This window comes from Polypterus senegalus, chromosome 1 (genome assembly GCF_016835505.1).
Source record: "Polypterus senegalus isolate Bchr_013 chromosome 1, ASM1683550v1, whole genome shotgun sequence".
Classification (NCBI taxonomy): domain Eukaryota; kingdom Metazoa; phylum Chordata; class Cladistia; order Polypteriformes; family Polypteridae; genus Polypterus; species Polypterus senegalus.
In genome coordinates, this window is record NC_053154.1 from 30,930,756 (window position 1) to 30,955,671 (window position 24,916).

General features: G+C 37.1%; 1 protein-coding gene across 4 annotated transcripts in view; it reads right to left on the bottom strand.

Annotated features, from left to right (window-relative positions):
• LOC120523818 (telomerase protein component 1-like) overlaps nucleotides 1-24,916 on the bottom strand; it is a 157,013-nt gene that overhangs the window by 119,800 nt on the left and 12,297 nt on the right. For all 4 annotated transcript variants that reach the window (XM_039745470.1, XM_039745451.1, XM_039745460.1 and 1 more), the window contains exons 3-6: nucleotides 19,122-19,283; nucleotides 12,659-12,772; nucleotides 5,834-5,998; nucleotides 2,559-2,693 (exon numbers count right to left, since the gene is read on the bottom strand). In XM_039745470.1, the coding sequence (XP_039601404.1) occupies nucleotides 2,559-2,693; nucleotides 5,834-5,998; nucleotides 12,659-12,772; nucleotides 19,122-19,283 (576 nt within the window). The remainder of the gene's footprint in view (nucleotides 1-2,558; nucleotides 2,694-5,833; nucleotides 5,999-12,658; nucleotides 12,773-19,121; nucleotides 19,284-24,916) is intronic.

Genomic DNA, 24,916 nt, shown 5'->3' on the forward strand with positions numbered 1-24,916 from the left:
GTTTATTTATGAGTATAGTGGAGGAGAGGGTGCTTTGTGCACTGTGGCATAAAAATAAAGTTGATTATTGGACTTTTACTTGGTGTCTGGAGTCGTGGACAAGGGTTCAAGGGAGCAATATAGCCCTAATCTGTCACAATATATAAAAAAATCAAAACAAGTAAGTCTATAAATTAAGTCATATGTAATGAAGTGGAATGACACAGGGAATAAGTATTGAACATGCTTTCTGAAATTTATTTAATACCTAGTAGAAAAGCCTTTATTGGTAATGACAGCTTCAACACGCCTCCTGTATGGAGAAACTAGTTGCATACATTGCTCAGGTGTGATTTTGGCCCATTCTTCCACACAAACTGTCTTGAAATCTTGAATGTTCCGGGGGCCTCTTTCATGAGCTCTGATCTTCAGTTCTTTCCATAGATTTTCAATTGGATTCAAGTCGGGTGATTGACTGGGCCATTCTAGCAGCTTTATCTTCTTTCTCTAAAACCAACTGAGAGTTTCCTTGGCTGTGTGTTTGGGATTACAGTCTCGCTGAAATGTCCACTCTCATTTCATCTTTAGTATCCTGGTAGATGGCAGCAGATTCTTATCAAGAATGTCCCAGTACATTTCTCCATTCATCCTTCCTTTAATTATATGAAGTCAATACAACAGTAGTGTTCAATACTTTTTCCTTGTGTCATTCCACTTCATTACACATAACTTAATTTATGGACTTAATTTTTTTTTACTTCTTTGTATGTGTGGATTACTTGGGTTTTTACCGAAATCTGGTAAAAATTTCATGTCAATAGCCCCATTAGGAATATACTTACTGAGAAAACTGTTGACACGTTCAATGTTTATTTTCCCCACTGTATACGTATATACATACATATACACACCGGCCACCTTATTAGGCACACCTTGCTTGTACTGGGTTGGACCCCCTTTTGCCTTCAGAACTGCCATAATTCTTCGAGGCATAGATCCAACAAGCTCCATATTAACATGTGGGCTGCACATTCATGATACGACTCTCCATTCCCTCACATCCCAAAGGTGCCCTATTGGATTGAGATCTAGTGACTGTGGAGGCCATTTGAATAAAGTGAACTCATTGTCATGTCCAAGAAACCAGTTTGAAATTATTTAAGTTTTGTGACATGGTGTGTTATCCTGCTGGAAGTAGCTATTAGAAGATGGGTATACTGAGGTCATAAAGGGATGGACATGGTCAGCAACAATACTCAAGTAGGTTCCAGCATTTAAACGATGCTCAATTTTTACTAAAATGCCCAAAGTATGCCAAAAAATATCCCTCACACCACCACCATCACCAGCCTGAACCACTGATACAAGACAAGATGGATCCATGCTTTCATGTTGTTGATGCCAAATTCTGACCTTACCATCCAAATGTCACAGCAGAAATTTTGGTGAGCCCATGTGAATTGTAGCATCAGTTGCCTGTTCTTAGCTGGCCAGAGTGGCACCCTGTGTGGTCTCCTTCTGCTGTAGTCCATCTGCTTCAAGGTTCAACATGTGTGTTCAGAGATGCTCTTCTGCATACCTCAGTTGTAAAGAGTGGTTATTTGAATTACTGTTACCTTTCTATCAGCTCGAACCAGTATGGCCATTCTCCTCTGACCTCTGGTATCAACAAGGTATTTTCACCTAGAATCGCAACTCACTCGATATTTTCCCTTTTTTGAACCATTCTCTGTAAACCCCAGAGATGGCTGTGCATGAAAATCCCTGTAGATTAGCAGTTCCTGAAATACTCAGACTAGCATGTTTGGCACCAATGACCATGCCACATTTAAAGTCACTTAAATCACCTTTCTTCCCCATTCTGAAGCTCGGTTTGAACTTCAGCAGATCGTCTTGACAACGTGTACATGCCTAAATGCACTGAGCTGCTGTCATGTGATTAGCTGATTAGATATTTATGTTAAAACTGTTGAAAAGGTGTACCTAATAAAGTGGCCGGTGAGTGAGCATGTGTTTATATATATATATATATATATATACATATATATATATATATATATATATATATATATATATATATATATATATATATATATATACATACACACATATATATACATATTGTCACACACATGCGCATGGGAATCAGCTGAAGGGCCTAAAAAAAAAAATCGATTGGCCATAATGCAGGGAAAACAATGAAAGGCAAAAAAGGCATAGCCCAAAATGAAGGTACATTCAAACAAAAAAGCTAAAATGCTACTGAGGTGTAGTTTGGAATATAAATATCCTAATCCGCTATACATATAGAGTAGATTCTACTTTGTCTGTCATTTGTCTTTGTACTTACATGGTTTATGTTCAACTATGTGTCATAAGTTAGTGCAAATATGCTTGTACATTTGGCATCATATATTTTTAACTTAATAAGTTTCATAAGAACAAAATGTTGTTTTTACTTTTCTTTAGACAGTTTTTTAGACATACAAATATTAAGCATTTTTAAAAGTGTAATATAATTATTGAGGGTCAGAGTCATTACATAGCAGAAATATCATGTAAAAAATAAAAATTCCTACCTCATCTTCGCTGTTTTCATGGGACTTCTTACGTTTATATCGTTGACAGTACTTGGCTAACTGTGATTCATTGAATTCTTTGAATTTTTCAGTCAATGCTTTCTTCAGACAAGAAGGTATATTTGATTCAAAAGACTGTAGATAACAAACATAGTAGTAGTAACACTAAAATATGAGCAGAAGCAAAAGATTAAATTCTCTAAAAAACTAATTAAATAAGCAAACTTGGGACTCTCCTAGCAAATCAGTAACAGAGAAGGTAAAAAAAAAAAATTTGCTTTTAAATTTACATTCTAGTCATATTATGCTATGACTGTGGTGGGCTGCCCAGGGTTTGTTTCCTGCTATGCGCCCTGTGTTAGCTAGGATTGGCTCCAGCAGACCCCCGTGACCCTGTAGTTAGGATATAGCGGGTTGGATAATGGATGGATGGATTATACTATGAAATATGTGGACAGATTGTATTTCAATAAGGGCTGTCAAAGTAAAAGCGTTAACTTGTACAATTAATTTAAATGGTACAACACTTTATTTTTCAATCGCATTTAGCCCATGCATTGTTTGACATACAGTCCCTTACTATGCATGCCAACTGGGACCACGGTTGATATTATTAAAGAAAATCAATTCCAGTTTTACAGATTGTCTTTAAATTGATTAGTTTTTCAATAAACATATAAGAGAATATTTTTTTCCAATTATTAAATAAAACTACTTGAATATATAAAAACGCAGGTATACATGACAGCAGCAGTCCTCAAACTGTGTGGCACATAAACATCTAACAGGTGGGATGTGAGGAAACAAAATGAGTAAAAAAATGGGACTTAAAAGAAGTACTGGTTACACAGTGTCCAAATCCAGCTCTCTACACTCAGCTCTGCTTCACTTTCACCATTCAGCCTCACAGTGATCCTGCTGCGAGACCCCTGTCTTTCCCATCCCCATGCTACTCTTCTATGACCATTATGCTTGCCAAATCAAAGTCTTCCAAACCTCACACTGACTCTGAGAGAACAGTTCCCCCTCACTTCCACACCTCTTTGATGTGATTCATACCACAATAGAGTATTTTTAAAATACATTCAGCTTAATGACTGGTAAGTATAATTTATAGTTATTTTTTTGGTGCTTACATGACATGATTTTTTTTTTTTGACAAGAGCTACCATTTTATGAGTTCACTGTTAAGGTGCAAATTCCCATTACTAGAGTTGTGTGTCTAGGAAGTTTTAATAAATGATATCACCAGCATCATTCTAGAATCACTTTTTCTTACAGATTTATGGTTAACAACTTTTTGACAATGTGTAAATGCTGACTTTAGTTTTTAATGATCAGTGTTGTCCTTTCACTTTTTAACTTGTCTGTCCATTTAGTTTCAGTTTCATGTCCCTTATTTTATGCCAGTGTGGTCTGCGGTTTCCATCTCTTTGTAGAACAGTTAAGAGTTTAAACTAAAAAAACCCTTATTGACAGGACATACAATATCTTAGCTGGGACAGGAGGTTTCCCCTCCATACCTAGAATTTCAGTGCCATAAGAGTGGGTGTTCAGCCGATGGCCTGACAGTTAACAGGCTGCACATCTGACTGATTTATTTTTCCAACCTGCCCTGAGTCAGCCCTGGGTCTTCTACCAGTGGGTTACGTCTGAAACTCCTGTTGCTATTATAATGATTATAACAACTTTACATGTGATAAGCAGTGATGGGAGAAACACGTTAAAAATAATGCACATTACATAGTTCAATTACTTTTTAAAGTAACAAGTAATGCAACACAGTACTTATTTACTTAAAGTATAAATACATAATCTATAGAACATTATTCCTGCCACTACAAAAAAAAACAAAAAACATTTTGTATAAATAATGACTTTTTCACGAATAAATTGCCTGCACACACAGCAAATGATACATCAGATTTGGAGATATGCCTCCTGTCCCCTCGTACATACTATATTTTCACCACACATTTCAAATAGAATTTTTTCTTAGCAGCAATGCACACGCAGGGCTGTGTATCCTAAATGGCGTATTTTATGTAGAAGCTGAATACGTGGGTGCCACAATGATGAATAAAGTGCTGAATATGACACAAGAGGTCATTAAAATGCAAGAAATACAGGCAAAAATACTTTATGTGTATCTGTTCATCATGTAGGTTACACCACTCAAGCGATTATTATATTTGCCTTCCCTTCACTGCTTTTGAGTAATGGGCCTGACATTCTACCGTCTTGTTGTTTTCACCTTAAAGCCATTAACAGCAGGCACAACTCTTCTTCCATTAGCACAGTTTCACTTCCTCTGTTGTGACACTGTTAGGTATTTCAACACTGACCAAAACATTGTCACCTACTTATTAGGGGAATATGAACGTGCCATTCAAAAGGGCCGCCACAAGTAGAAATGAGTTTTTGTCGCTGATAGTTATTAATATAAACAAGGCTTTACGGTTATAGGAAGCCAGTGATCTTCACAGCAGCACTGGGTGTAAGACAAGAAGCCGATAAGCGACACCAGCTAGGAAATGCTGTGTCTGCAACCCCCTCTGAGGTACTGAGGGAACTGCTTTTTACAGTCGGCTTCTACAGGTATTCCCACTCACTCAGACAGGTCTTGGCCACATGAGCAGCATGTCCATCTCAGGTCCAGACTGAAGGGCACTACAGTATTTATAAATCAAAAGAAAGTGATCAAATTTGGCTGTGCTTCTGGTCAGTTTCATGAAGGTTCATATATTAGCTTCCGAGATATACGATATACGAAATGTGCAGTTTTCATACAAAAGAAGAAAAAGTAACGCAAAAGTAGTGAACTCTTTGTAATGTGATAAGTGCTCTCCTAAAGAGACAAAAAAATCTAAGGATTGGATTCCTTGTCGGAATGCAACAGAACCAGGTCATCCAACACCATAATTTTTAAGATGCTTTCTTAATACATTATCAAAAGAGGAAAATACCAGCTTAAAAGAATGACAAAAAAAAATTACCGTTCATATTAATTGTATGCTGACATGGAAGGTTAATACATATTGTAAGCCACATCAGAAAGGAAGATTACAAAGGAAATCTATTATTAATTTTCTCTGTTATTGTTTCATTTATTACTTTTGTGAACATTTCTTCGGGTATAGACAGTAATGATAAAATATACACTTTTAAGGATGAATTCTTAAAAAAAATGATTATTATTAACAATGTAAGCAGGTACATAGACCAGGAGTGATTTGCTGTGTCATTTTACAGTAGAAAACAAAGTTCTCACATACTTTGCAATATAACCTTTCAACTTCTACCCAGTCTGATGGAAGTTGCACTGCAGCACTGAAGTATCTACGCAGATGTGGACGAGTAGAATGTAGTTTGGCTGCAAACGCAATCAGGTAATTTGCTATCAATGGAATGTTCAGTTCTTGTCTTGTGTAAAGTGCGACCTGAAAAATAAAAACAAAAAACTGTAATTAAACAGGATGTAAAATCAGAGGATTGACAAACACCAGAGATTTTCAAAATAGTTAAATATAGGCCATAAATGTACAGTATTCCTTAACCTGTGCCCAAGCAGGAGGCACCTGAGGTAGCACTGCATTAGTTTATGTATGTAAAATCACACAAAATGAAGATGTATGCACTGCAAAAAGAGAAAAAACAAAACAAAAAAAAATTTGTTCTATCCATCCATCCATTGTCTAACCCGCTGAATCCGAACACAGGGTCACGGAGGTCCGCTGGAGCCAATCCCAGCCAACACAGGGCACAAGGCAGGAACCAATCCTAGGCAGGGTGCCAATCCACCGCAGGACACACACAAACACACCCACACACCAAGCACACACTAGGGCCAATTTAGAATCGCCAATCCACCTAACCTGCAATAACCGGAACACCCGGAGGAAACCCACGCAGACACGGGGAGAACATGCAAACTCTACGCAGGGAGGACCCGAGAAGCGAACCCGGGTCTCCTAACTGCGAGGCAGCAGCGCTACCACTGCGCCACCGTGCCGCCCTAATTTGTTCTAAACAATATAGAATAATATTGCATACCAATTTTTTTTTAAATAAACAAACTGTAAGACACCGAAAATAATTTCCCTAGCTCATTAAAAAAATCTGCTGTTAAAGAAAATTATTTGTAGGTGTAATTTCAATTCCGGATACATTTAATGTTTAAATTTAACTTGAGAGAGGTTAGCTCAATTTTTAGCTGTTGTGTATTTTCTTCTACTACTGACAGCAAACGAGACTCCCAAAACAAGTAGGCGAAACAGCAGCAGAGGCATTCGCATGACAGCAGATTGTTTGTGATGTGATTCTGCCAGCAGAAATAGCGGCAACTGTGACCCTCTGTCAAACCAGCTCACTTCTCCTGATGCTTGAAATCTCACCAGGTAAGCTACAGGATCATTGTTATCATAAAATTAAAAAATACAAGCAAATTATCTAGAAATTAATGATGAAGAAATTATTTTGTTTAGTGTGGGTCTGTGATTCATTACTGAAAAAACATACTCAATATTTACATTACACTACATACAACCTCACTGCTGCATTTTCTGCAAATTATAAAAATTCTGTATTTTTCCAACACCAGGCACTACAATGACCTAACTACCCGTCATGGCCCATTGCAGCCAAAATTTCAGCTTAAGACGTCAACACTAATTTTAAGTCTCTTGTAGGTATGCCTTCCAAAAATGTTATTAGAACATTGGAACACTGGAAATTAATTTAGACATGAACAGGCCTTCAGGGCCATTCAGCCCACCAAAGTTTGTCAGTCCTATCCACATAATTCCTCCAAAATAACATCACGTCAAGTTTTAAAGGTCCCCAAAATCTTACTGTCTACCACACTACTTTGTTGCTTATACCAAGTGTCTATAGTTTTCTGTGTGAAGAAAACCTTCCTAATGTTTGTGTGAAATGTAACCTTAACAGGTTTCTGTGTCTCCATGTTCTTGCTGAATTACTTTTTAAAGTAACAGTCTCGATCCACAGTACTAATTCTCTTCATCATTTTACAAACTTCAATCATGTCACATTTTAATCTCCTTCTGCTTAAACTGAAAAAGGTTAAACTATTTTAATCTTTCCTCATAACACAAACCCTGCAGCACTGCAATCAGCCTAGTAATTCTTCTCTGGACGTTTTCTTGTGCTTGTTTTATTGGAGCCCAGAGACCCAAAACTGCACACAGTACTCCAGACAAGGCCTCACAATTGCTTACAAAGCTTAAGAATAACAACCTCCTTTAACTTGCAACCTACAAATCATGCTGTATAACCTAACATTCTGAAAACAATCTGGAAGTTGATAGTGACAAGACTAATATGACTCCTAAATCCCTCTTGTATGCAGTGCTTTCAATTTTCAGTCTTCCCATTATGTATTTAGATCTAACATTTTTAACTTCCTACATGTAATACTTTACATTTGCTTATATTCATTTTCACCTCAACAAATCTGACCAAGCCTGTCTGCAAACTTTACCAACTTGATATTTATATTCCTATACAAATCATTTTTATATATTACAAATAGCAGAGGCCCTAGCACTGACCTCTGAGGGACACCGCTCTTAACTTCATCTCAGGACAGACAGACAGACAGACAGACAGACAGAGATACTTTATTAATCCCAAGCTGATAAGGTTTCTTACAAAATAACCCTCTGCTTCCTGTGTTTTAGCCAGTTCTGCACCCACCTACACAACACACCATGAACTCCCATCTCTCACGTAGTAGCTTATCAAATGCTTTCTGAAAGTCAAGATAAATAATATCATATGCACCCCTTTGATTGAATCCTTTTGTTGCTTCCTTGTGAAATTCCAGCATGTTAGTAAAACACAACCTCCCTTTTCTGAACCAAATTGATTGTTCAATAACACTCCTGTTCTTGCCATGAACTGTTCTATCGTTTTCTTAATAATTCTTTCCATTATTTTATCTGTGATGCTTGTTAACCTTACTGGCCTACAGTTACTTGGATCGGTCATTTCTCGCTCTTTTAAAGCAGGATAATATTTGCCATTTTCTAGTCCTTCAGAATTTCTCCAGTGCCTAGTGACTTCCTAAAAATATGCATCAAAGTGATTATATTTGTACTCACTAACCTCCTTAACCACTCAAGAATAAACATTATCTAGCCCTGGATGATTTGTTTAATCTGAGCTGTACTTCTCACTCTGCAATTTCCAAATCACTCAGTTCGTCCTTAATAGTCCATGTTACCGCTGGGAGGTTATCCATTTCCGCATATCTGAAGACTTCCGAAAAATGCAAATTTAGAGCATTTGCTATATCACTGTCTGTGCATTTTAAATCCTTCTTACTACTCCTGATACACTCCACCTTTTCTAACTACCTTTCAGTTTCCCTGATATTCTTCTTAATGGTTGCCATCATGCTCTCATGTGCCCTACAGTTAGCATTAGAGTTATCAGGCTTAAATACCTTATACAACTGTTTTTGTCTTTGCAGCTTCATTTACCGCTCTTTATTAAGCCACTGCAGAGTTTATCTATTTTGTATTTTTTTTTTTAATTTCCAACTAATTCCAAATTTTGGGATGTACCTATCCTGCATTATATATAAAATGTTTTTAAACCTGTCCCACCATTCCTCATCTGTTTCCACACCGAAAAGCTTAATCCAGTTTATCCCTATTAGACTTTGCCTCATCTGTTCAAAATTTGCCCTACCAAAGTTAAACTTAATAGTTTTGGTCTTTGTATTTGCACTCTTCTGAAACATTGAGAGTTGTAGAATATTAATGTCACTTGACCCTAGTGGTTCAATCACCTCTACACCCTCATTTTTGTTATTACAACATACTAAATCTAGATAAGCTTTGCTCTTTGCTGGTGCTTCAACATACTGTGTTAAAAAAGAGTCACTGATTACATCTAAAAACACCTGCTGTTGTACTCCACTATCTGTATGGTTAGCACTGTTAATATTTGGGTACTTAAAGTCCCCCAAGACAATAATATCCTCCTGTAAACTTGTATTTTTAATACTGTTGAAAAGATGCACATTGGAATTACCATCTGCATTGGGGAGTCTATAGCACACTCCTTAAATAAGGTCTCAATCCTTAATGCTTTCCTGACATCTAACTGAAGAAGACAAGCACTTAAATTTTGTGCTACATAAACTTCAACACTCTGTCATTTCGTGTTGTCATTCCTAAAAATGTGTACCATTTATGTCATACTCATCTCCATCTTTATTATTTAGCAAGGTTTTTGTTATTGCTATAATCTCATAATTATGCTCAGCAACATACAACTCCAACTCACTAGTTTTATTTTTGATACTTCTTGCATTAAGGAAAGTAAATTTAACGTTATGTATTCTGGTTTTGAATTTGAAGTTTGGGCTTGGATTTATGTTGCTATGCATATTCATTTGTGCACCATATTTTGCCCCTCTTGTATAGTCCTAAACCTAGCTTAGCCTACACTTCCTTTCCCCCTTATTTCCTTGCTTAACTCTTTCAGGGCTGATGTCGACTTTTGTCAAAAGGAGGAGTTGACGATGGTAATCGACTGTAAACTGTGTCAAAACCAACTGTTATGTTTTAGCTGGACTCTCATTGCTAGAAGGAAAAAGTTAGCTTCATTGGTTTGACTGAGATTTCCTGTGCTTGTGTGAGTAGCAAGGTGCAAACAGCAGCAAAAAAGGCACTGACATCTAGCGAGAGATCAAAGTGAATGCATAAAGCAGACTACTGTGTGGACGTTTTGCCTATTATCTCTGAACTGTACTATGATTTGTCGAACTCCAATTTTGATACAAGTGATCGAAAATTTACTTGAGGTTCCAGCTTCAGTTGACCGGTCCCCAGCTAATCGTGGTGCTGAATGGATTCATTGCCTACGGCAGCATTTCTCAACCTTTAAGTATTTGCGACCCGAGTTTTCATAACAGTTTTAATCGCGCATCCCTAACATTTTTTTGAAAGGAGCACACTAATACCAATTTGTTCATTTTTAATTAATTATATATCATAGATGCATATTTTATTACACCTACGTAACTTTTATCGACATTTATCTAGCTCTATATTTATTTTTCTAGTATCAGAATGTAGTTTAAGTTAATTTGTTTTGGTTTCAATAGATGTATTTATCATATTTTTGATTCTTGTTTTCTTTTTATAACATCTTCGCACCCCCCTTTTTGTTACTTCTCACCCCTCTAGGGGGGCCCGCCCCACACTTTGAGAACCAGTGGCTTACGGCAATGTTCGCCAGGGAGGAGTGCCATTTAACAATGATAAGAGGTAGAAATTAGATTGCAATGCCTCAGCCATGTGAAGACAGCTTGGCCGCAAGCCTACCGCACATTCTTGTCAAACTGGCTGCCATAGCCTGCAGCACCAGACGTTTTATGTTGATTTCTGTGTGAAACCATTGCTTGTCAGAAAGTGTTTTTTTGGAAAAAATATTCAGCCCTCAAAGAGTTTAACAATCCTCAACTAACCTACTTGTATGCTTCTTCAGTGTTTATGTTTAAGAAATATTAACTTCACTTAACCACAGATTCTCTACAACCAACCACCAACAATAGCACAAAAATTATTACAATTTTTACATCATTTGATTTGGAATCTGTGGTCGATAAAAAATATTTAGCCACCAAAGGCCTACTTGGGGTCAGGGTTTTAACTTCTCGATAATATAAAATGCTACTAATAAGTATGCTTTATGCATTTTGTTGATGACATATATTCAGATTCTATTATTACTGTTATTTTTGGAAAAAAATAAAAATGTACCAACTTTCAAAGCAGTTAACCAAGTCTCTAAATGCATCTGAATGGCTGGTTGTGTACATTGTCTGCCTAGTTTTTCTTAATAATGACAGAAGATATCGTTTCTTTTGCTTTCTTGAGTTGGAATGTTTCTAAATTACATGTGGAGCACTTAACCAGTGTAAGCAATTTGAAGGCTTCCATAAAAGAATCAAAAGTCAGTTGAAAAAGGGAAACTTAATGGACAAGACAAGCAGATAACTAAATTAACTGCCAGCTACAGCATCAATCTAGATTTGCTATGTTAATTTTGCCTACAATAACTATTCAAACTTCTTCTACAAGATAAAAATGTAGTGTTTTCCAGTAACAGTCATTAGTTTATTTGTATATTAAAAATTAAACACCATTTAACCCTAACCCCTTTCAAAATCAATTTGAAACATTTTCAAAAAAACTTCACACATTTACTTTTTATGAATTGATATTTACTTAATGTTCATAAAGCACTAGTACACGTTAAAAATTTAAGAACTAACGTGAATGAAATTGTTAGTAAAATTATCTTGGGCTACAAAAGAATGCTACTTTATGACAACATCTTTAAAAGCTGAACAGATACTGTAGCTAGAAAGATGATGATAGATAGATGAGACTATATATATATATATATATATATATATATATATATAGGTAGATAGAAAGATAAATAAATATATATATATATATATATATATATATATACATACACATACATGCGCGCGCACGCACACACACAGGATTAATCAAAATTATGTTAATACTAATGGATTATTTTTATCTTGACCACATCTTTCCAGGTAGATGTATAGGTCATGGTGGATCATTGCCATGGCCTCCACACTCCCCTGATTTGACACCTGCGATTTCTGTTTATGGGGTATGGTGAAGGAACGTGTGTATAGCAGGAAAGTTTGTGATATCAATGACCTGAAGGACAGAAACGGACTGTGGTATCATTTATTCCCTGTGAAATGTGTGTCCGGGCTTTATATGGTACTGTTGCTTGTTGGTTTTGTGTGTTGAACATGATGGCGAACAGGTTGAGACAAGCCTGTAAATCATCTAGTACATATGAAGTATGTTTTGTGAATAAATTGTTTCCGCCATTTAAATGTTAACATAATTATGACTGACCACGTATACCTGTACACACACACACACACACACACACATACATACTGTATATATATTCTTTAAAGACATATTTTATTACAGCTTAATTGAACAAAAGGACACACTAAAACTGCTGTAGATGCACAACAACTCACTGAACTTGTAAAATGTTACCTTGAGAATAAATTCTGGATCATTCTCTGCAATTTCTGTGACCAGTGTTTCCAGTTCATCAAAGTAACTATTGAGTTTAACCAGAGAGCCATATATTGTAGTCAAAAACAGAATCTGTGAAATTAAAACATGTCTTTATTAACAGATAATATACAGGAAAAGCTATATATTAAAATTATATTTACAGTGAGTTTTTATGGTACCTAAAAGTGTACAAATATGAATGGGAACATGTACAATTTACATACAATATAATGAATACAAAATTATGAAGATGGAATATGTTAGTAATTAAACTATGATGAACTCTACCAGTTAGGCTCAGGTTCTCTTTCACACTATCCTGAATAATGTAATTTCCTTTGGGATTAATAAAGAATAATGAATCTGATTCTGAAAACACTTAGTAAAAGTTATATTAATAAACCATAAAACTGAATATATTATATATTGCACTATAAATTATAGAAGTACATGAAGCTGAGAGAACAAGAGAGAGAAAAAAAAAAACCAAAAACAAAACACTTCATAATAAAAATTATCCCATAAGTATCCCCTTAACCCTCAAAGCTTTGTGATAAATGTCAGTCAGTCATTACTCAACCTGCTATATCCTAACACAGGGTCATGGGGGGTGTGCTGGAGCCAATCCCAGCCAGCAGAGGACGCAAGGCAGAAAACAAATCCCGGGCAGGGCGTCAGCCCACCGCAGGACACACACACACCCACACACTAAACATACACTAGGGACAATTTAGGATCGCCAATGCACCTAACCTGCATGTCTTTGGACTGTGGGAGGGAACCAGAGCACCCGGAGGAAACTCACGCAGACATGCAAACTCCACGGCAGGATGACCTGGGAAGTGAACCCAAGTCTCCTTACTGCGAGGCAGCAGCACTACCACTGCGCCACCATGCTGCCCCGTGATAAAGGTATCAGAGATAATACAATAAAATAGAATGAAATAACACTTATACATAAGTAAAGTAAGAACTATAGGTAAAAGAAATATTATTTCAGTATGCTCTATAATTAGCAGCAAGTAAAAAGGTAGCAGCAAATAGTTTAGTAGATGTGACTAATGAAACAAAATGCAAAGTCTCATGGAGTGTACAGTCAGATTTAATGATGATGTATTCATTAGTCTAATAGCATCCAAGAAGAAGCTGTTCCTCAATCCGCTAGTGCCAGCCTATAAGATGTGCAATCTCAAGTTCATGAGCAGGATGAGTGACATCTTCCATAATGAAGGAGGGTTTACTTTTGCACCTGATGGAGTAAACGTCCTCGATACTGGGAAGGCTGCTGCCAATGATCTGCTGTGCAGACTTAACCACTCGTTGCATTGCTCTCCTGTCTGTGGCTGAGCAGCTTCTGTACCACACTGTAATACAGGAGGGGAGGATGCTGTCTACCACACACTTCTAAAAGGAGGTCAGAATGGAGGGGCACAGCCTAGCCGCATTTCAGCCTCCTCAAGAAGTAGTGGCGTCGGTGGGCTTTCTTTGCCAGACAGGCTGTATTGTAAGTCCAAGAGAGGTCATGTGTAATATGCACCCGTAGATATTTGAAGCATGTGACAATTTCAACTGCTTCTCCATTAAAGTAAAAGGGGAGAGGAGGAGGAGAAGTACCAATCCATTGAAAGTCCACAATCATTTCCTTAGTTTTTTTGACACTGATGCTAAGGCTATCATCCTTACACCAAGCCTCCAGTTTAGCCACTTCCGTCCTGTATGCTGACTGATTATTATGAGTTGACAAGTCCTAACACCCCTGTGTCATCTGAAAAATTCACTATGATTCAGATAGTGAGGTATGCAGTCATAGGTCAGCAGAGTATACAGCAGGGGGCTTAAAACCAACCCTTAGAGGATGAGGATTTAAGAGGAAGGAGGCTGTGAGATAAAAGAAAAAAGGAAACAAGAAACAACAGAGCTAGAAACAGAAGCAGAGGAGTAAGACAAAGGAGAAAATTACAAGGCTAAACATGAACACAGCTTATATAATAAGCCTAGTAATGAATATGAGAGTAATAAGTCAATAGTTTTGTACTTTTCAAAAATCTGTACAAAATACAGGATTGGTCACAAATCAGTGCACAGATTCTGACACAATAAAAATCATGATTATCAATTAATTAATTTCAGCCCATTTTATAATATTTGTTGGTACTGGCATTAGAAATATGTAACCCAGCCACAGGGGATGCACAAACCAGTGTGTTTCTTCATGCTGGTCCCAAGCCCAGGTAAATGGGGAGGGTTACATTAGGAAGGGCATCCAGTGTAAAATTTAGCCAAATCAATATGCGGACAACAATACAAATTTCCATACCAGATCGGTTGAGACCCGGGTTAACAATGACCGCTACCAGTACTGTTAGCCAACAGGGTGCTGGAGGAAACTGGGCTACTGTTGGCCAAAAAAGAGGAGAAGAAGAGGGGGAGACGTGTCCAGAGGCAGGAGGAGAGGAGGAAGGTAAAGAGAGAAGAACTGAGGGTAGGAACTTTGAATATTGGCAGTATGACTGGTAAGGGTAGAGAGTTAGCAGATATGATGGATAGAAGGAAGGTTGACATATTGTGCGTGCAAGAGACTAAATGGAAGGGGAGCAAGGCCAGGTGGATTCAAATTGTTCTATCATGGTGTGAATATGAGGAAAAATGGGGTAGGGGTTATTCTGAAGGAATAGTATGTCAAGAGTGTTTTGGAGGTGAAAAGAATATCAGACAGAGTAATGATTATGAAGCTGGAAATTGTAGGTGTGATGATGAATGTTGTTAGTGCATATGCCCCGCAAGTTGGGTGTGCGATGGAGGAGAAAGAAGATTTTTGGAGTGAAGTGATGAACAGTATACCCAAGGGACAGAAAGTCGTGATTGGAGCAGATTTCTATGGACATGTTGGTGAAGGGAACATAGGAGATGAGGAGGTGATGGGTAGGTGTTATGGTGTATAAAATCTACATCTTATTCTGTATTATATTTTGCTCAATCCCAACAAGATGAATTCAGATGTAGGAGGCATTATAATAAAAAAGACATATCCTCTTTCTTATACCTCACTTTTATAACAGTTGTTCATAGCTTAGTGCTAATTTGGTTTACAGCCTGGGAAAGGAAGCCTGAGCCGATACCTCAGGCTATTGATTACTTTACGGACGGACATCAATTGAGTTTACGGCCTGGGAAAGGAAAAACTGAGGCAATATCAAAAAACTTTATTACTTGGGGAGCAAAATTCATCCATCATATTGACAGCCAGCCAATCTGGTGCATGTGTTGTGAAACCAAGGTATGACATTTCATAATATAAATGCCTTGGTTTGAGACAGAAAAAAGCAAAGAAGAAGAAGAAGCTTTTTCTAAAGACTATATATATATTCAGACTTTCCTATCAGTACCTATTTTCTAGTATTCTTTGTTCCAGTGGTATTATTATTATTCTTGTAATAAATACCATGCTGATTTTAACTTTCTATGCTTTGTCTTAATGTCTAGAGTGATTGAAGAAATAAGTTAGATTTCTTTTAGAACCTGGTGACAGCCGGATTTTTGCCATTATATCTGTGCTGTGAGGTTTATAAAGCTGAGAGTGAGGGCGCTACTCAATAGTTAGGGACAGTACGAAAAGAAGGTATTCTTGGCTGATAAATGGCCTATAGTCAAGAGTGCTGAGTCTTTCTTTGTTTAAATGTATTCTTGTAGACCAAAAGTAATATTTAGGTCTGAGATATCACTAAAACATCATATGTTGTTCGTGCTGATAATAAGTAAGTCTCTTGAAGTGCTAAATGGCAGGCTGTTATTCCTATAGCACTTGTGTAGTTTAAAGTGCTAAGGGTTAATAAGCGTGTGTGTGTCATTCATGGGGCACTGTTGTGGATAGGGTCTGTGTGTATGTATATAGCTATGTATGTGTGTGTTCATCTTCAAGTGCAACAGTAGACCAACCCGATAACGAACTTGACAAAGAAAAGGGTAAATAGACGATAATACAGTAGGTATGGTGTCAAGGAGATTAATGAAGAAGGTCAGAGGATAGTGGATTTTGCCAAAAGGGTGGACTTGGCTGTAGTGAATACGAATTAAAAATATGTAACCTTAAAGTAAATTTTATTTTTACAGCAAAACTGCACATACAAACACATAATTTAATCACAATATATAATGGACTCATTTTCAGACATCTTCTACTCAAAAAAGTACTCAAATAAAGAAAAACAACAAAACTATTAGGCATAGTCCCTTCTGTCAGATGGGGTGCCTAAAATACTCACCCCAAAAGCAACACAACACCCTAAATCCTCACCAGCCTTTTGGCAAGATACATTAAGCCCCACCAGGAAATAGAATCAGAAATCGATCACATGAGTTTTCAATACTTTCTCCCAGAGACTTTTCTAGCAACCTTAGATGTTGCTGTAATTCCAGATCCCATCTATCTGTTAAAGGGCAAAGGGACCTCTCAACTAACGAGCTTGTTACTGTGGGTTAAAGGGGACCATGTACATAATAGCAGGTCTACCTGCTGGTCTCTAGTGTTTTGGAAAACCTTTGTTTCAACAATCATGTTCAAATGCTATCCCTACATTTACGTCAGTTCTACCTTGTACCTATCACAGCTCTGATTGAGGTTTATTTTATACACCATCACATAATGCATAATGTTTCTGTTTGTTTCAACATGATGTTTTGCTACTTATGTTGCACTTCTTTATTTCAAGTGCTGCGCCGTACGTTTAAAACGTACAGAAGACGAAGTTAGGAATCTTTAAGTATAGAATAAGAAGTTAAGAATCTTTAAGTATAGAAACAACTAAAGTTTTACAAGAAAAGCTAAGTTTAGAGAAGATACATTTTTTCTTTTTTTGCATTCTATTCTACATGTGTAACAGCTTTTCTTTATTCCAGGGCTGTGGAGTCGGTAGATAAATGCTCCGACTCCTCAGTTTCTAAATCTTCTGACTCCGACTCCTCTGTATGTATATACTATGCTAATGTATTTTCTACATCCATTGAAGGAAAGGAAGGCAACATACATGTCATTTCACCACAGAACTACTGGCTAGGAAGCCAACACTCTACTATAATGCCAGATTAAAGACAAACACAATTGATTGGTGGCCGCAGATTGTGGGTGTCCACATGGACGGGCAGATCCAGCTTGCCGAAAATCTCGACCACCGCCCCCATCCAAAGTAATGTGATGCCTCTGTCTGCTGCAGTGGCTGTCTCCTCTGTCAGCCAGCCGGAAGTTTAGTGCATTGTGTCACTCACCGGCCAGCTGATCAGCAGAACGAGCCTCTGCTGGAGACAGGTAGGGAGATCTGTGTTCTCGGCTCGCCCCTTCACTAGCGCATAGTGAAGGGGAGCCGACAGAGCTGAGAACACACCAGATGATTTTTCAGGCATTTGACGCGTGATGACTCGTTGAACGGCCAAAAAATCGGCAGTGCATCTGTAAATGTATGGGGGGCTTTAGGCTAGGTTCACAGTCCCCTGTAACAGTGGAACACGACACAATGGAAAGCGGTGCCGCACCTTACCTGTGCATTACATCCCATATAGTGACGCATACAGTCAATGAAAAGCATGCTTCATGGTTACTTGACATGTTCGTTTTGTGGTAACATTATGCACTGCATTGGGCTTTATTCTTACAGCAGAGAAGTAGTTCATTATGACTGTTTGTGAATTGGGACATTTCAACTTACTTTTTTAATTCCCATTTAAATTTAGGAGTCGGAGTCGGCTAACTTTTTGCCGACTCCGACTCCAGGTACCCAAAATTGTCTCCGACTCCGACTCCTCGACTCCGACTCCACAGCCCTGCTTTATTCTTGTGTGGACTGTTTGCTATGAATTTTCACTAACTATTTTAAAACAAATTTTTGGACTGAGAGATTTGTTTCGGCATACGTTTTACCCGTGCTTGAACTCGCCTTCTATTCTGGCGGCCACACCTAGTGTTATGTTATCTACTGAATATAAATAAATTCAAAAGCAATAAAGCCTTCAGAACTCAATGTACAACTACAACTCCAGAAGAGCTGCCATGTTCTCGTTCAGTATGGATTCTAATGTGAGACATTTATTATTAAACAATCTGTTTTGCAATCCTATAAATACATATACCAGTTTTTTTATTATTAGGACTAAAGGTTATTTTTTGAATGTACTCTGGCACAATGTCTAGGATAGGGTATTGTCTGTGTATTTTGTAAGACATGCTACATAAGGAGATAAATTCATGTATACAAATATTTTTGATGACTTTGGTTTTGATATATACTGTATTTGTATTACATATACTGCTGGGAAAGTCCCCTTTGGCTTCTTCTTATTACATTTGGATTATTCCAAAATGGGGATAATTTACAATATCAGATTAACCTTATTTTGGATATAAACAGATAAAATAACTTTTGTAATTCAGATTGTAGAGATACATTACCTTTTTATCTGTAAGTTTTGCTTCCATTTGACCAGATTCTTCTTGATCAGAGAATTTGAGAAATGACTCTTCTTCATCTTCTTCAAGTTCTTCCCAAATTTCATATGCAGGCATCTCCTCAGACTCTTGTTCCAAGTGTTTGAAACTCTTGGAATGTGAAATCTGTACAATATTAACAACTATTAGTTCAGTTATTTTAAATTCCAAGTAAACACAAATGAGATCAATTGAGTGACCTAAGCTTCTGTGTCCTTTAAGCCAAATAATATTAAGGTCTACCACAGACCAGAAAAATAAATGGATAATCATAATATTTGTAATACTAATTGTTTACAATCAGCATAGACAAAAGAACTGGGATTAATTTTCTTTCAAATAGAATGCTCTTCAGTATTAGTCTTAATGTCACAAACATATGAAAGAAATCATTACCTTCTGGGAATGCGATATACACAACAGAAATTCCAAGTTGAAAGAGTACAATAGTTTACTGACATGTAATTAGCCTCATTTGTCATAACGGGAACAAATGCATAGTAATATTAAAGAATTACCTATCCATGTTTGAGTATTTATTTAAAAACTTTAAGATAGTGATATTTTTTAAGAAGGTACAAGTACAGTTTACAAGATAAAATGCTGTACATTATTTTGTGTAATACTTCATTTAGTGCCTAAATAGGAAGAAATGCCATACCTTTCAAAGCCTAAAAATTAAAACACTTCAAAAAATGAAATATGAATGCTATTGAACTTTCATTTGTCCCTTATTTTGCAAGCAACAGCCCATCTACATCAATTTTCAGAACAAACTTGCCTCAGTTTCAGGCGATATAAAGTGCATCCGGAAAGCATTCACAGCGCATCACTTTTTCCACATTTTGTTATGTTACAGCCTTATTCCAAAATGGATTAAATTCATTTTTGTCCTCAGAATTCTACACACAACACCCCATAATGACAACATGAAAAAAGTTTACTTGAGGTTTTAACAAATTTATTAAAAATAAAAAAACTGAGAAATCACATGTACATAAGTATTCACAGCCTTTGCTCAATACTTTGTTGATGCATCTTTGGCAGCAATTACAGCCTCAAGTCTTTTTGAATATGATGCCACAAGCTTGGCACACCTATCCTTGGCCAGTTTCGCCCATTCCTCTTTGCAGCACCTCTCAAGCTCCATCAGGTTGGATGGGAAGCGTCAGTGCACAGCCATTTTAAGATCTCTCCAGAGATGTTCAATCGGATTCAAGTCTGGGCTCTGGCTGGGCCACTCAAGGACATTCACAGAGTTGTCCTGATGCCACTCCTTTGATATCTTGGCTGTGTGCTTAGGGTCATTGACCTGCTGAAAGATGAACCGTCGCCCCAGTCTGAGGTCAAGAGCGCTCTGGAGCAGGCTTTCATCCAGGATGTCTCTGTACATTGCTACAGTCATCTTTCCCTTTATCCCGACTAGTCTCCCAGTTCCTTCCACTGAAAAACATCCCCACAGCATGATGCTGCCACCACCATGCTTCACTGTAGGGATGGTATTGGCCTGGTGATGAGCGGTGCCTGATTTCCTCTAAACGTGACGCCTGGCATTCACACCAAAGAGTTCAATTTTTGTCTCATCATACCAGAGAACATTGTTTCTCATGGTCTAAGAGTCCTTCAGGTGACTTTTGGCAAACTCCAGGCAGGTTGCCATGTGCCTTTTACTAAGGAGTGGCTTCCGTCTGGCCACTCTACCATACAGGCCTGATTGGTGGATTGCTGCAGAGATGGTTGTCCTTCTGGAAGGTTCTCCTCTCTCCACAGAGGACCTCTGGAGCTCTGACAGAGTGAGCATCGAGTTCTTGGTCACCTCCCTGACTAAGGCCCTTCTCCCCTGATCGCTCAATTTAGATGGCCGGCCAGCTCTAGTAAGTGTCCTGGTGGTTTTGAACTTCTTCCACTTATGGATGATGGAGGCCACTGTGCTCATTGGGACCTTCAAAGCAGCAGAAAATTTTCTGTAACCTTCCCCAGATTTGTGCCTCAAGACAGTCCTGTCTTGGAGGTCTACAGACAATTCCTTTGACTTCATTCTTGGTTTGTGCTTTGACATGAACTGTCAACTGTGGGACCTTATATAGACAGGTGTGTGCCTTTCCAATTCATGTCCAATCAACTGAATTTACCACAGGTGAACTCCAATTAAGCTGCAGAAACATCTCAAGGACGATCAGGGGAAACAGGATGCACCTGAGCTCAATTTTGAGCTTCATGACAAAGGCTGTGAATACTTATGTACATGTGATTTCTCAATTATTTTATTTTTAATAAATTTGCAAAAACCTGAAGTAAACTTTTTTCACGTTGTCATTATGGGGTGTTGTGTGTAGAATTCTGAGGACAAAAATGAATTTAATCCATTTTGGAATTAGGCTGTAACATAACAAAATGTGGAAAAAGTGATGCCCTGTGAATACTTTACGGATGCACTGTATGACCTAATACCGACCTTGAGCAATTTAAACGTTATGGAAGGTAGGTATCTTCTAGAGAATTATGGCCACACAGCAGTTTAAACATTAACGCAGTTGTTAGGTAAACAGGTATCTTTCATTCCTCAAGCATTAAAAAAATTAATTTGACTTCAGTTACGCATAACAGAGGTCTCATAATAATAACGGCACAGCTTTGGTGACGGTGCTTTGCTTTTCTTTATAACATCACATAAATGTGATCAAGCAAGCTTTTGCCATAACTGTTGGGTGAACATGTAAGTACTCCATGATTAAAGCTTAACAATCTTAAGACACATTATGCATTATCAAGGCAACTGAATTATTATTGCATATTTGGCTGACATGGTTATCCAATGTTACTTACAAGGATTATGTGTCCAAAATATCTACACTCATATGCTTGAATGACAAGCAGCCTATGGCATTAAACCTGATCATCTTGAGGTGCTTCAGCTAGTTAGTCCCATTACATATCAGCTATACATAACAAACAAAAATCAGCCCATGCTTTAAACTGATTCACAGAGTAAATAATTTGCAAAGCCATCAATGCAAAACTAACCAACCGTGAAAATGTTGTTCAGTGAATTTAGCTTGCCATTGAAACCAACCATTGTCCCAAAGTTAGCAAAAAAGCTCAGGATCCTTGTCTAAATACTACCCTGTGCAACTGGATCCAGAACTTCCTACTAGTAGACCTACTGTACATAGAGTCAGGCTTGAGAATACACATCTACCTCATTAACTTTGAACACAATTGAGTTGCTAGGCAAGACAAGAAAAACTGTTTCATCAAGGATGCTCTTCACACTTTAGTAGTGGGTTCGAATAAAAACAATGATGACATGGAATGCAGAGAAGACAGTAAATTCCTTTCAACTGAAATAAAAGCAATCTGTCAATTTTTACAAAGCTAAGACGCTAATTGATGAATAAGGGAAACCTGCAAAAGATCATACTCCTATTTACAGTAATGGTGTTGCTATGGAAAAATAAGCAGCTTTAGGTTCTTGGGCCTCTATATCCCTGATGATCGCTCATGGTCATTGAACAATTCTTATCGTTTTAAGAAGGCTGAGCACTGCTTTAACTTTTCAAGAAGGTTTCAGAAAGTTAACTGCCTAGCCAGATCCTCACTGTTTTTTTCCTGACATGCAGCAGAAAGCATGCTGACTAGTTGCATCTGCACTAATAGACCACAAGGCCTTCGGCAGATTGCTAACATGGTCTACTTCATTATTGGTACCACAAACCAATATAGGAAATTTATGAAAAGAGATGTCTTTTAAGTTTTTACCCTGGATAATTAAATTTGCATAAACTTATCTGATCTAACATTTAAACATCTTTCCACTTTAGATTAAATATAAGTAATCATTCTGTTGCCTAGTAATTTGTATTACCTTGTTATTTAATTTTTAATATATAATAAGCTGCAGTGTACACTTTGTATTTTTAAAACCGATGATGTTGCAGGCTCATTAACTTTTCTGCTGTAGTTAGGTATTTTTTGTAATCTATGTGGTTAGGTACAATTGGCTCCTAGTGGACCAATTTTCTTTAAAACTGTCACTTATTTTTCAAAAAATTTGAAGAGAACAATTTTTGTTGGGATATGTCTAATCAAGAAAAACAAACAAAGTTTCGAAATTTCAAAATCTCTCATTGAAAAGCACTGGTTAATATTCAAGCTTGCATATCTTAAAACAGGGAAACATTCCTGAGTGACTTTAGTTATGGATTAGTTTACTGTTTCAATTGTACTTTGAGAGAGGGGTCACTTTATCTTGTATATTTTGCATCCTCTTCTGTGTGATGTTAAAACCAATGCCCATCATAAATTTGTGAAACATGGAAAGACAGGCACATGGGCACATGCAAGACACACACCTTGTACATCAGCTCACTTCTCCTGCTTTTTCAGGTAACTTGACAGTAACAATTATAATAAAAAATGAAGAAAAGCAATAAATGACACAAAGAAATGAGTAAAAATGAAAGGAATTATTTAAGCATCACACAGTATGCATTGTTCTGCCTTGCAGAATAGCTGTTTCTTATTCAAAGGAATGTTAACATAGCTTTATGAATATTCACGCTTTATGAATATTCATGTAAGTAGTTGTAAGGAAGCAGAAATAGAATTGTAGGAAGTCATTGGTTAGACAGTAAACCTCACGAATACTCAGTGTTTGTTAGTCCCATCAAAGCAAAGCCTTTAAGCATTATTTTAAGTTAATTGGAAAAATATACAGCAAAGTTATATTGTTCATTTTAAAATCGGTAATTATTTGTAATTTGCTTCTTTTAAGTTTCACTCTGAATTCATGTAGCATGTAGTACTAGGGAGTTGTACCGTGTTACGTACAACTTCATAAAATCAAAATAAAATTGGACCAAGGTGCTGTCTCCTGACTTTATGAATCTTTTATGAAGTAGAGTTTAGCTGCTGTTTGGTTTCTGGTTCAAACACACTATAATATATCAACAAAGCCCCAGAGCTGCTCTCCATCATAGTCTGAGTAGCCAACAATTTGGGCTTGACACTTAAACACAGATTTTACCTGTATTGGTTCAAAGTTATGTGTATTTTATGTTTTATTGTCTATCCATCAAATCCAATTTCTAAACTCGATTTATCTTGAGTTGTTTTTGTCAACTTGGAGTTATCATTTTTCATGTCTTTGTTTTTTTCTAATGGCTTGCTTTGTAATTCTATTGTTCTGTTTCTGTTAAATGTTCTGCTGTTACTTGTTCTTGTGTGTGGAGCCCTAGGAGGTGGGGCCATTCTGACATCACTGCTCCAGAGTCCTCGCCTTGGCTAAATAAGTGCCCAGGAGCATGACATAATTCATTTACTGTGGCAGAAGAAAGAATTGTAAGAAATGTAAGAATTTTCTTTGCTGTATTTGTCTGTTTGTCTAATTATTCTCACTTTGATTAAGGATTCAGATTTTTGGATTTATTTATAGGACTTGTAACTGCCAATCAAGGTAACTCCTTGTGTCTCTAATTGCATTGTTGAGCTTCTCTTTGTATTTTTCTATTTTTGTTAAGTAAATCCTTGATTTATAAAAATTCCTGTTTGCATTTTGTTCCACAAGCTGGGAGTTTAAGCTTAGTTATCCTATACTTTGTAGAGTTTTTGATATATTTTAGTACAATTTATGTTATTTTACCATTTCCATATTTTTGGGCCTGCTAAAGCCAGAAGGTACTATTTGGGGCCTACATGGTTAAGGCGAGATATTTTCTAACTTGTTTACTTTGTCAATTCACCTTTTTTTCAAGCTTCTG